General features: G+C 40.4%; 2 protein-coding genes across 12 annotated transcripts in view; both read left to right on the top strand.

Annotated features, from left to right (window-relative positions):
* pacsin2 (protein kinase C and casein kinase substrate in neurons 2) overlaps positions 1-13,855 on the top strand; it is a 401,742-nt gene that overhangs the window by 172,865 nt on the left and 215,022 nt on the right. The window lies entirely within an intron of this gene.
* The window catches only part of LOC120475106 (protein NLRC3), a 58,919-nt gene that overhangs the window by 32,781 nt on the left and 12,283 nt on the right, over positions 1-13,855 (top strand). Inside the window, exon 7 of one of the 11 annotated variants that reach the window (XM_089126858.1) lies at positions 4,937-4,942. The exons of 9 other annotated variants lie outside the window; for them this stretch is intronic. In XM_089126858.1, coding sequence (XP_088982984.1) covers positions 4,937-4,942 — 6 coding nt within the window. Of the gene's footprint in view, positions 1-4,936; positions 4,943-10,392; positions 10,411-13,855 lie in introns of all 11 variants that reach the window. One more of the 11 variants, XM_089126859.1, reaches the window with a different exon arrangement.

The raw sequence follows: 13,855 nt of genomic DNA, 5'->3' as shown, positions 1-13,855 counted from the left end.
TCTCTCCTCTGGTCTCATTTCCCGGTGGCTTTTATCCGGTCTCTCCACTCCTATTACTAAAAAAAGACACAAAATTTAAGCTTATTGAGATTACAGGCCCTGTAATACTGTTAAAAATTTGGCAAAGCGAGGCCCCCATTTTGCCTTATCTGTGCACACTTGCTGGCCCACAAAAAAAGAGTAACAAAAGTAAAGTGACAAAAAAATTACTTATTAAAGTATTAAAGCAGTCTGTGTGATCTTAGGGCGGGCATACACTGTGCAATTTTCGTCCAATTTTGAGCCGAATTCTGACTCGTGCGACTCTTTCTAGTGTCGGACCGATTTTCAGCTTTGTCATGCAGTATTTGTGCAGTGTACAGGGAGAAACGAGAGGCGATTAACCTCTCCCGATCGACAATCAGATGGTCGGATGAATTTCTGGCATGTCAGAAATTTTGGTCGCTCCTCGTGACTATATCGCACAGTTGAAGCAAAGCTGCGAACCGATTGCCCTAAACTCAGTGCTTTTTCCCTCACTGCAACTGCGCGAAAACAGAAGTTTAACCATTTCATCTGGAGCAAAAATAAAATTAAAATAAAAACGAAAAGAGGGAGATCTTTAAGTTCTGTAGTTCAAACTAGCTACAAATTACTGCTGCTTACCTCCAGTTGTTCGTGTTGCAAAATGGATAATATTACCCACGTCTTCCAAGACACCTGCGATGTGCTAACACCTCTTTTATTAATTTGTTAAACAATGTTTTTGAAATAAACCCGTTTTTAATTTTCATTGATGATTAATTATGGCAATGTTCGGACATATTATAGACTGTTATTATATTATAGACCAGTATGGATCCAGCAAAGGAGGAATCTTTTTTTCTGCTGTAGAGATCCAGGGAGTGATGCTGGGTCATCACGAGCAGGAATTATCTGCTGCCAGAGATGCAGTGGAGTGTTTGACCGCACAGGTTAATGATCTGTCTGCTCGCCTCCTTCATGCTCATCAAGAATTCCCAGTCGTTCCGAGTCGTCCTTCTCTTCCTGAACCCCGTGTTAACAATCCACCATATTATGCAGGTAATCCGACTGAGTGTAGAGCCTTTTTGACTCGGTGTAGAGCTGGCCATTCGCCTTGATAGATGCTTTGAGCAACTCCGTCGTGCTCGTGCTGCTTCCACCACTCCTCGCGACCCTTCTTTTTCTGTCACTGCTAGACCTGATCCAGAGCCCATGCAGTTGGGTGGCATTCACCTTCTGCCAGAGGAGAAACAGCGTCGCATCTCCAACAGGCTGTGTCTTTATTGCGGCACGGCTGGCCACTTCGCAGCATCTTGTCCGGTAAAAGCCAGAGCTCACCAGTAGACAGAGGAGTACTGGCAAGCGCGACTGTAACGTCCTCTTCATCCAGAGCCTGTACCACTCTGCCTGCCGTCCTTCGCTGGGCCAGTTCCACCATTCCATGTCCTGCGTTGATCGACTCGGGGGCTGTGGGGAACTTTATTGATGAGAGATGGGCTTGGGAACATAACATCCCCCTTGTGGACTTAAAGGGGAACACCACCGTCTTTGCCCTGGATGGTAGTATTCTTTCTAATGTTCACCGTGTCACCAGTCCGGTGAGTCTCTCCATCTCAGGAAACCGTCAAGAGACTATCTTTTCTCATTTCTCAGTCCCCCTTTACCCCCATTGTGTTAGGGCATCCCTGGCTAGTCCAACATAATCCTCATATTGACTGGGTCAAGAATACTATTTTGTCTTGGAGTCTTTCGTGTCATGTTAATTGTTTAGTGTCTGCTATTCCTGTGGTTTCAACTGTGTCTGTTTTTCAGGAGGAACCTGGTGATCTGACTGGTGTCCCGGAGGAGTACCACGATTTGCGGGCGGTTTTCAGTCGTTCCCGGGCCGTCTCTCTACCACCTCACCGCCCCTATGACTGTTGCATCGATCTCCTTCCTGGCACCACGCCTCCTCGTGGTAGATTGTATTCTCTCTCTGCGCCTGAACGAGAGGCTTTAGAGAAATACCTCTCTGAGTCCCTTGATGCTGGAATTATTGTTCGGTCCTCCTCGCCAGCAGGTGCTGGTTTCTTCTTTGTTAAAAAGACGGATGGATCGTTGCGCCCTTGCATTGATTATCGGGGGTTGAACGACATAACGGTCAAGAACCGCTACCCCTTGCCCCTTATGTTGTCAGCTTTTGAAATCTTGCAGGGCGCAAAGGTCTTTACTGAATTGTATTTGCATAACGCATACCATCTCGTTCGCATTAGACAGGGAGACGAATGGAAGACCGCGTTTAACACCCCTATAGGTCACTTTGAGTATTGTGTTCTTCCTTTCGGTCTGGTCAACGCTCCCGCTGTATTTCAGGCGTTGGTCAACAACGTTTTGCGTGACATGTTAAATGTCTTTGTATTCGTTTACCTGGACGACATCCTCATTTTCTCACCCTCACCCGAAGTACACGTTAAGCACGTTCGTCGGGTTTTACAACGAGTACTCGAGAACCGTCTCTTCGTTAAGTCCGAGAAATGTGTTTTTCATTCTCGATTGGTCACCTTCCTTGGTTCAGTGGTCTCTGCTGAGGGTATCAGCATGGATCCCAAGAAGGTGCGGGCGGTTCTCGATTGGCCCGTTCCGAATTCTTGAGTTGCTCTCCAGCGATTTTTGGGTTTTGCTTATTTTAATAGACGATTCATTCGTAACTTCAGTCAGGTTGCCGCTCCTCTTTCTGCCCTCACTTCGACTAAGTCTCAGTTTGTTTGGTCAGAGATGGCACAAGACGCGTTCGATCGACTTAAGAGGCTGTTCATCTCCGCGCCCATTTTGGTCACCCCTGATCCTGAGAGACAGTTTATTGTCGAGGTCGACGCTTCCGATGTAGGGGTTGGGGCTGTTTTATCTCAAAGTTCTTCTCAAGATGACAAGGTTCATCCGTACGCCTTCTTTTCCCATCGCCTTTTACCGGTGGAGCACAACTATGATGTTGGTAATCGGGAGCTTTTGGCGGTTCAGTTAGCCTTGGAGGAGTGGTGACACTGATTAGAGGGGACCAGTGTTCCATTTGTCGTTTGGACTGACCACCGTAACCTCGAGTACATCCGCTCCGCCAAGAGATTTAATGCTCGCCAGGCCCGCTGGGCATTATTTTTTGGTCGTTTTGATTTTTCGATCTCTATTAGGCCAGGTTCCAAGAACGTTAAGCCTGATGCCCTCTCGCGGCTGTTCGGCTCCACAGAGGCAGCTTTGACCAAGGAGGTTATTCCACCCCAGCACTGTGTGGTCGGAGCTGCCGTCTGGGGAGTTGAGGAGGGCTCTATCACGCACGGTCAGACCTCCTCGTGCTCCGTCAGGGACGTTATTTGTTCCCACGACCCGTTCGTTCATCCGTCCTCCAGTGGGGTCACGCCTCTAAGTTAGTCACCCATCCTGGTGTTAAGGGGACTTTAGCCACAATTCGTCTGAGATTCTGGTGGCCTACTAGAGAACGTGACATACGTCGATTTGTAGCTTCTTGTCCTGTCTGTGTCCAAACTAAGTCAAGCAATACCCCGCCTTCGGGTCTCCTCAGACCACTTCCTATTCCGTCTCGCCCTTGGTCGCACATTGGTTTGGATTTTGTTACCGGTCTTCCATCAACTGCCGGTAACACTGTTATTCTTACTGTAGTCGACCGTTTTTCTAAGGCTGCTCATTTTATTCCGCTTCCTAAACTACTGTCTGCCCGAGAGACCGCCCAGGTAGTGGTAGATCACGTATTTAAGATCCATGGTCTTCCTTCGGACATTGTGTCTGACAGCGAATTCACCTCTCAGTTCTGGAGGGAGTTCTGCCGGCGTCCCCCAGTCTGTCGTCAGGATTTCATCCCTAGACCAATGGACAAGCCGAACGGACCAATCAGATACTCGGACGTATGTTGCGCAGCTTTATCTTTCAGAGCCCAGCATCCTGGTGCGACCAGCTTGCCTGGGCCGAATATGCCCATAATTCGCTACCTTCGTCCGCCACTGGGTTATCTCCATTTGAGAGTTGTCTCGGTTATCAACCTCCATTTTTCGCTTTCCAAGAGTCTGAGACTTCCATGCCATCCGTACAGGCTTTTATTCTGAGGTGCAAGCGTACTTGGAGGAGAGTGAGATCTGCATTATGTCGTTCTAGGGCGCGCACTCGTAGAGCTGCTAATCGTCATCGGGTTAAAGCTCCTCGTTACGTTTGTGGGCAAAGGGTGTGGCTTTCCACCCAGAATCTTCCTATTTGCTAGGGCACTAGGAAGCTTATGCCCCGTTTTGTTGGTCCTTTTGCTATTTTGAAGGTCCTTAGTCCGGTAGCGGTCAAATTGAGATTATCTCGTCAGTTACGTCGGGTACATCCTGTTTTTCATGTGTCATGTATCAAGCCGGTCATTCGCAGTTCCTGGTGGACTGGGAGGGCTACGGTCCTGAGGAGAGGCGGTGGATTCCGGCCCGGGACGTCCTGGACCGCCCATCGAGGATTTTTTATCGGCCTCGCCAGTCCTCTTCCTTGGGAGCGCCTGGGGGCGCTCGTTGAGGGAGGGGTACTGTCAGGATCTGGGGTACTTCTCTGTTCTCTCTCACCTGTGTCTTGTCTTGTCTGATTACTCAGTCTACTTCTGCTGTTTGTTCTCTCTGTTCTAACTATGTGGTAGTTATACAGCTCTCAAATTTAATCAAAAATATCTTCATTTGTGTTCCGAAGATGAACGAAGGTCTTACGGGGTTGGTACAGCATGGGGGTGAGTAATTAATGACTTAATTTTCATTTTTGGGTGAACTAACCCTTTAAACTAACAGTATACAAAAAAGAATGAGAAGAATTATCACATCAAAATCTGTTACATAATACATTATAAGTTTTCTACATTATAAATGTATTTTTCCCCCAAAAAATATTAAGATTATAAATATATAAATATTAAAATATATTGCAGTAGGCTTAAGTGTTTAAAAAGTACTTAAAACATACTAAAAGCTTAACCATTTTGCTATGTTCTTACATAAAGAGCAACATAATGTTTTCTTTAAATACACTAAAAGTTCACAAAAATTGTATGATTGTGTTTAGCATATTTCTTAAAAGTATAATTAAGCATTTATTTATTGCGAATGTACTTATAGTGCATTTGTTAGAAATATATTAAAATTATGCTTGTGTTTAACATTTCTTCAAAGTGTAATTAAGCATATATTTATTACCAATGTACTATAATATATACTTTTTAGAAATATATTAAAATTATGCTTGTGTTTAGCATATTTCATAAAAGTATAATTAAGCATATATTTATTACCAATGTACTTATAGTGCATTTGTTAGAAATATATTAAAAATATGCTTGTGTTTAACATATTTCTTAAAAGTATAATTAAGCATATATTTATTACCAATGTACTATAATATATACTTTTTAGAAATATATTAAAATTATGCTTGTGTTTAGCATATTTCATAAAAGTATAATTAAGCATATATTTATTACCAATGTACTTATAGTGCATTTGTTAGAAATATATTAAAAATATGCTTGTGTTTAACATATTTCTTAAAAGTATAATTAAGCATATATTTATTACCAATGTACTTTTAGTATACTTTTTAGAAATATATTAAAACTATATGCTTGTGTGTAGCATATTTCATAAAAGTACAATTAAGTATATATTTATTAGCAATGTACTTATAGTGCATTTGTTAGAAATATATTAAAAATATGCTTGTGTTTAACATATTTCTTAAAAGTATAATTAAGCATATATTTATTGCCAATGTACTTCTAATTTAATTGTTAGAAAGATATTAAAATGCAAAAAAATTCCACTAAAAATACATTTAAAATATCAATGGTATTTAATATACTTTAGCAATTACACTTAAGTACTACTTAAGTAAAAGTATACTTTAAATTAGTGTATTTATAGTGTATAATTTTTACACTTTTATTTAGCACAAACAGAAAGAATGTACTACAAATATACTTTCTTGTATTTAAGTGTTTTTTAGTGCACTCAAGTACACTTCTTTTTCACCTGGGTATTCCAGTTTGTTATTAACAAACGATGATCAATAGTATCAAAAGCTTTTTTTAAATCAATAAATACTCCCACTGCATATTGTTTGTTGTCTATAGCACTGGTAATGTTTTCAATTAACTCCATTAGTGCCATTGATGTAGATCTGTTTGTCCTAAATCCATACTGACTGTCAACCAATAATTAATGCTTCTCAATAAAATTATCCAATCTATTTATATACAATTTTTCTAATATTTTAGAGAACAGAGAAAGTGAAGACAAAGGCCTAATTCATGAATAGATTTCTCTCTCCAGATTTATATAGAGGAATGATTTTTTCAATTTTCATTTTGCTTGGGAATACACCTGTTTTGAAAGACAAATTATAAATATGAGTTAACGGTTTAACGATTGCACCAATGACATCCTTAATTAAAATCATATCAACTTTATTCATGTCTGTTGACTTTTTATTCATACATTTGTTAACAATTTCAATAATCTCAATTTCCTCAGCTGGTTTCAAAAACATAAAGTTAGGATTACTGTATAAATAATCAACTGCATTCACCTCACCTTCAATCTGTGGTTTTTTAATAACATCAGCCAGCTTTGCTCCCACGTTTACAAAGAAATTGTTAAACACATTGACCGTATCATCCATGTTGCTTAGGCCCCGTTTACACGATGGGAAAACGCAGATATTTCTCTGCGTTTTGCCCTCTCGTTTACACGAAAACGCTGTTTTTATCACAGAAAACGATTATTTCTGAAAACTCTGGCCAAAGTGGAGATTTCTGAAATCGCTGGTTATGTGTTGTTGTGTGAACTGTGAGAAACGGCGTTTTACATTCTCTCTTGTTGACTCTGAGGATTCTGATTGGCTTGCATGGCTTTATCCTTAACCCCTACACTGCTGCCAATAGGTTAGGCATAGTTATGATGGGGCTCGACGGCGTATTTATGCGGGTGTGTGAATGATATTTTTGAAAACGGAGAGAGGGAAATATTCTTTTTGCTAAATACCCGGCTTTGTGTAAACGTGGGCTTAAAGTCCTCTCATTTTCTATAAAATACTGCGGGTAATTTTTATTCATTGGTCCATTCCTTATAATATTATTTAACACTTTCCATATACCCTTGATATCATTTTTGGTATCATTTAATATTTTATTATAATAATCTTTCTTACTTATCCTCGTGATATTGGTCAATTTATTTTGATATCTTTTGTATTTATTCTCAGCTTCTTTAGTTCTGTGTTTTATAAATTCTTTATACAAGGTGTTCTCTTTTTTTAAAGCATTTTTTAATCCATTTGTCATCCATGGTCTCTCTTTAAATTTGTGTTTAATGGTAAATTGTTTTAAGGGACAGTGTTTACTATATAATGATTTAAAAGTGGACAGAAATGTTGCATATGCGTTATTGGTATCAGTCTCATCATATTTTTTTTTTTTCCAATTGTATGCAAGTAATACACTTCTAAGTGTATTTATTGATTCAACAGTTCTTCTGATTCTCCTGTAGCTAACCTCTTTAACTTCCTTATACTTCACATGATCACAAACGCATAACACAAAAACTGGCAAATGATCACTTATGTCATTTAGTAACAATCCACTCTTTAGGCTATTGTCCATTAGATTTGTGAATATGTTGTCTATTAAAGTTGCACGGTGTGATGATATTCTACTTGGTTTAGTTATAAGTGGGAAAAGACTCATTCTAAACATTAAATCGATAAATTCATCTGTCAGTTTATGCTTATTGGGATTTAAGAGATCTATATTAAAATCCCCACAAATGAACACTGCTTTTTGATCAATCTTGGTAAATAGACTTTCCATATTGTTCATGAACATTTCGATATTTGAACCAGGGGCCCTGTATACACAGCTTACAATTACATTTTTTTTTTTCCAAATTAATTTCGACCATTATTATCTCCATTACATCATCAACGTTAGTTGTCATATTTTTCACAATTTTATATTTTAATCTACTATCCACATACAATGCCACTTCACCTCCTTTTTTATTTTCTCTATTAACATAATTCAATTCATATCCATTTAACTCATAATCAACACCCTTCTCAGAAGTAAGCCAGGTCTCAGATATAGCTATCAACTGGAATGGGTTGTTTAAATGACTCAAGTATTCCTTGATGTAAAGAAAATTTGCATGTAAGCTTCTGCTATTAAAATGAATAATTGACAATCAGATTTTATGTTCATGTTGAATTGATCATCAGAGTAATAACAACAGTTGTTGCTTATGTTGTTAAAAAATTGTTTCCAGGGTCAATATCATGTTCAAAACGATGTAGATTATGATTAGTGCATTTGAAAGTTTTTAAGTTCCAAACCGTCCCTCTCATCAAAGTCACTCTCATTTCCAGCTGTTGTTAAGTTTAAACAGTCAAGCTCATCAAACGAGTCCATAGCCATTATAATTCAAATCAGTCCCACACATTGATACAACTTACTCCCCTTACTAAATTACAAGATCATGATTCACAGGTACTTGTCCAGCTCCTCAATGAATCTAACAGACAGTACTCTTGCTTCCTTGGGTGACCTGTTGAACACCTTTAATGAACACCTGTAGACTGGATTTTCCCCTGCTTCCTTAGGAAGCGTGCCCTTCTGGCTATGTCTGCATTTTTTTTTCGGTCAGGTGCTCGTTCACATAAACATCAGTCCCTCTAAGCTTTTTTCCTTGCCTGAGCAAATAAATTTTGTTTTTCCTGTTCGTAAATCTAATTATTATTGCAGGTTTGTCGTTCTTGTTTTTCCGGGGTAAATGATCGGTGTTGGATATTGATAAGCCTTTACTGACGTAGTAACGGAACGGGCGTAGGAACGGGGCCTGGTCTCAAATCCGCTGACAACAATGTCGTTCATGCGGGAATACTGCTCCATGTCGGCCACGCGGCATTCCAGGCTGGCGATCCGCTTGTCCTTCTCCTCATTTTGTTTTTTCGGTTCTTTAATTTCGCTCATCAAATCAATGATCGTTTTCTGTTGCTAAGAGACTGTCGAGATCTCCTCGGACAGAAAATCAAGTGATTTCTTTATCTCCGCGATCTCCTCATTATTCTTTGGAGGCATTTTTTCCAAATTCCAGATACGTTGATCGTCCATCGAACTAGGTCTCGTACACTTTATTCAAGTTTGAACAAAAAATAAAAGGTGTGCACGAGCGCCTTCACCATAGATGAACTATGGCACAATCAACAACGCAAACAGTCCTCAGCGTTCTGAAGTGAAGATTCTCAGAGTTGTGTTTCTTTTTAGGTGATCACTTTCGTTCATGAGAGTGAAGCAGCCAAGTCACTGCCCGATCAAAGTCTGATGCGGCAAAATTGTTACATGAACTGTTACATGTTTTCTGTCTGTGTGCAGGGAGAGAGACAGCCCTTATTACTCGGATGCGGAGAGATATCCCCCCATCCGGAAGAGACGGAGATACTCGCCCAGCTTCATGGAGGCTCGCAGGATCACCAGGTAGAGTTACAGCAGCAGTGTGAGATGGCAGGGTGAGGTTTTGCCAAGTCAACTCACGTTTTTTTATTAATTGCCAAGAACTAGGGCACATTCAACGGGATTCTCTGTGGGTGTTTCACTGAGTGGGGAGAATCTATTTGTTATGGTAATCGCAGTGTTTTGTCCCGTGACTACAGCGCCTCGCGGTCACCCAATTGCCCTGCTGCCCGGGCTCTTTAGTCAGAACCGAACAATGCACAGAGTTCACTAAGCTAGTCACATCCAAAGCAGTATCTAAAGTTCTTGCACTCTTACTATCCTCAATTTTAGTTTGGATGCGTGTCTCTAGTTCTAAAATCCTCTCCGCTAACTATCCCTGCATTTATCACATGTAAATCCTTCTGTGCTGACAGAGATGGCTATACTATACATGTGACATGAAGTGCAAGTGACAATAACAGGAGAAGACATTACTCATTGTGTTTGTCGACTGATCCTACTCACCACAGTTGTTTTATGGACTCATAAAAGGCCTGAGCATGCACGGGTTGCGCAAGCGCGTTGTGCTAACGACAACGATTTCAGGGTTCTCAAGTCTTACGCATTGGCCGTGAGACACACGCAATTCAACCGCCACACCGTGTATTTCTCACGCTGAAAAGGCAATGCCAACCAAGTTGTCCTGCAAGCTTTATAAATAACATTGTATACAAGGTGCAGGCACACAAAGTGAAGTTTCCTGCCGCAAGCACGTATATCTCGGCCATATTGTGTTCGTTAAGCAACATAGATGTGCGAACACATGGAAGTTGACGAAACATTCTCTGCCACCGTACGTTTCTTACTAGGTAACCAACAACATTGTGCGAACACCTATTTTTTACACTCTATGGCGCACACACGTCGTGATGGAGAAAGTAAGTTGGAAGAAAGCTTGTCTAACATTTTTTTGGCTAGAACCTTTAATATAATATAAGCCCATCGAATACATTATAATTGATGCAGTCAAAAACTCTACAACTACTTTGCAACCAGGCCAGAAGCTTTGGCTCAGTTTGGCTAGCTTATCAGGTGACAAAGGGCGGAACTATTATTTTGTTGTTGTTTCCGTTGGGAACTAATTTAACGTAACACCCAGCCGGTTGTTCCCATGAAAAACAGTTCGGCTGGATTCCGTAAATGGGGGAAACGAGCGGCAGCTGCGAGATGGGCGGAGATTGAGTGATGGCGTTCACGAGGGGGATCATAAAAATGGATGTTTGTGTGAAGAAGGCAGGCAGAGCTGGAAGGATAGAGCGGGAAAGGGCGATACACTGCAGAGAAGGAGTCTAAAAATGGCGGTTCAACCTGAATGGAGAAAGAGAGATAACTAGTGATGGTGAAATGAAGCTTTGTGAAGCACTGAGGCTTTCCCCTCAAGTGTATCGTAAATTGGTTCTTTAACACTGTGCACTAGTGATGGCCGGTTCGTGAACGAATCGTTCTTTTGAACCGGTTCTTTTTAGTGAACCGGTCGAACCAGTACACTAAATCGGACTGAATCGTTCGAAACAGCGCTAAACCACAAGTTACTAACGTTACTCACTTTCAGACATGCCTGACAGTCCCTCCGAATCGAAATAAACCAATATCCATTAGTACATTTTATTCAGTAACTCAAAAAAGTTCACTGAACGGAGACATATGTTGGTGCTGAGAGAAGTGATGAGCACGAGCAGCTGATACTGCGCATGCGTGTACTACCGAACATACAGGTACAGCGGTCGGATAACCAGTACAGAACCGAGAAGAACTGTTTCTTTCGGACACGTTCGACATATTGAGAACTGATGAGTTGATAAGCTGAGCATGCGTGCATTTTTTTCTGAGGGACGAAATGTACGTTTCCATGTCTTTAGTTGAACATCTGTAAGTGTAACAAAATAAAACATTTTGGAAACATGTTTATCACATTACTGTATCACTGTATTATTTTAACGATTGGAAATAATGATTGGATTCTAAAACTGTTTAACTACTAAACATTTATTATTATACTAAAATAATATTTTCAGGAACAGCTCATTTAATTTCTTCTAAGTAACAATATAAATCATTGATGTAAACTCCAAGGTATGGTGCACTGCTTAGTAAATGTTTATAATGTGTTAACATAACGTTATGTTAACACATTATAAACATGATGTATACTGTAGGCTACAGAAGGCTATATTGGAGACAGACATGCATCGATTTTTTAGTTTTGTGGACTGTATATTCAGGTTTCAGCTCAGCACACACAGGCTTATGCTATGGTTCTCGAGTCGAGAACTGGTTGTTGCAGTTCTTGAATCACTAGTACAGAACCGAAAACTGTTTCTTTCGGACACGTTCGATACGGAGAACCGATGAGCTGGAGATACTGCGCATGCGTGATAGCACCGTCTCGGAACAGAACTTTCTTTCGGCCGGCTGATCCTGTGCTGATACATGAGCACGCAGTAGTACGGGTGAACCCAAGACTTAAATGAGAGGGCGAATCGGCGAAATGTAAGTTTATTTAATAACAAATAAAATGATGAAGACCATTTATGCATTTTATATATTTAAAACATGTAAAACATCCGCGTTAGCACATCGCCTAGGCTGCAGCAGGGTTCGTTTTCAAAATGTAAATGTAAGAAACTTATCCAAGATGATTATGACAATGCATACTATTATTTAACTGAAGTTGTGATTACAAATGCCTTTAATTTGAAGTATTTTTATCCGCCGGGATGATAGAATTGACGTCATTACGTGATGACGTAAAAGAACTGGTGAACCGGTTTTTTGAACCGGTTCATTAAAACGAACTGTCCGAAAGAACCGGTTCGCGGAAAAGAACCGGACTTCCCATCACTACTGTGCACACTAACGGCATCTTGTGGTCAATAGGCGGAAAAGCTACCTTTCCCAATTTTTTTGTATTGTTTTATGTAATAAATCACTTTGTCCTATGAAAACCACAAAACGATTATAAAAATCATCAGTGTAAGAGTTGATTTTTACACAATGTATGAACAAAATGAGTCTATGAATTAATTTATGAAATAATTAATACATAGTACAAATTAACTCTGTTCAACAAATGCAGCCGTACAAACTTTAGCCGCAGTCCTAAACCTATGAGTTCATAGGCAAGGCTCATATAGGCATATATAATCAAAATAAAATAAAACTATTGTGGAATAGTGAAGTGCTGGGTAGTCAAAGTGCTTGTGAACTGTGAATCTCAGTTGGTCTCAATTCACTACCGAAGCGCATGACACTCGAAACCTGCGCAAGGGGCTTGCACTATTTTTAAATCAGAATATGAAGCAGTCACCTGGTGTGTGTCGAAAACGAAGCTTCGGACTTCACTGATCACATGGTTATGGCAAAACGAATCAAGCTACGGTACAGTGCTTCACGTGAGATGTTTCGTTTTTTTTTTTTTTATACAAGCTTTGAAGCCTCGGTGCCGAACGTCACATCACTAGAGACAACATTAACAGAAAAGTGAGCCAGTGGGTTCATGTTACCTCATCGGGCAGTTAAAGGGTTAGTTTGCCCATTAAGACATGAATTTGTATGCAATCCTTACCAGCACCATAGTGCATACACACTGACCCACTCTGTTGTTACCCCCCTGGTCAGAGTTCTGGCCGCTGGAAGTTTTTCAATGAAGTACTCCCGGTTATTTTCCGGGGGCCACAAAACTGTGTGTTTTTACGTTAAAAAATGATTTGTGTTTCAAAGCTTGATTAATTTACCACACAAAAAAAATGCCTCAAAATTCATACCTCAGTTTTAATGCGGCACAATTTTCTATCCATTTCTATCAATCCGCGCTGCTGTCAACGTCAACAGTGCGCACGTTATGATCAGCTGTTCCTGTTTACACAATCAATGGGCTTTATGCCCAGCTGCACTTATTCCTGAACTTCAGCCAGCTCCTTGTTTCCTGTCTGCCATTATTGGTCAAATTGATTAATTCAGGTGTGCTTGACCTCAGTAGTCATGGCAATAATAATCAGACACACCTGAATTAATCAATTTGACCAATAATGGCAGACAGGAAACAAGGAGCTGGCTGAAGTTCAGGAAGTAGTGCAGCTGGGCATAAAGCCCATTGCCAACAAGGTAAAAAGTATTAAATTAACAATGGTGCGAACTGTCCATGTTGTGACCACAAGGATGTGCCGGGATCAAAGTTCAGATTCCATCGTTTTCCAGTTTCTATAACTATGAGACAGCTTTGGCTGGTTGCGATTCGGCCACTCTGCGGGAGCTAAAATATACCGAATTAAGGATTTTCGTGTGTGTAGTGCTCACTTCAGCGAAGACGAT

The sequence above is a fragment of the Pimephales promelas genome, chromosome 24 (assembly GCF_988280905.1).
Source record: "Pimephales promelas chromosome 24, fPimPro1.hap1.1, whole genome shotgun sequence".
In the NCBI taxonomy this organism is placed as follows: domain Eukaryota; kingdom Metazoa; phylum Chordata; class Actinopteri; order Cypriniformes; family Leuciscidae; genus Pimephales; species Pimephales promelas.
This window is presented reverse-complemented; position numbering and strand designations above follow the sequence as displayed.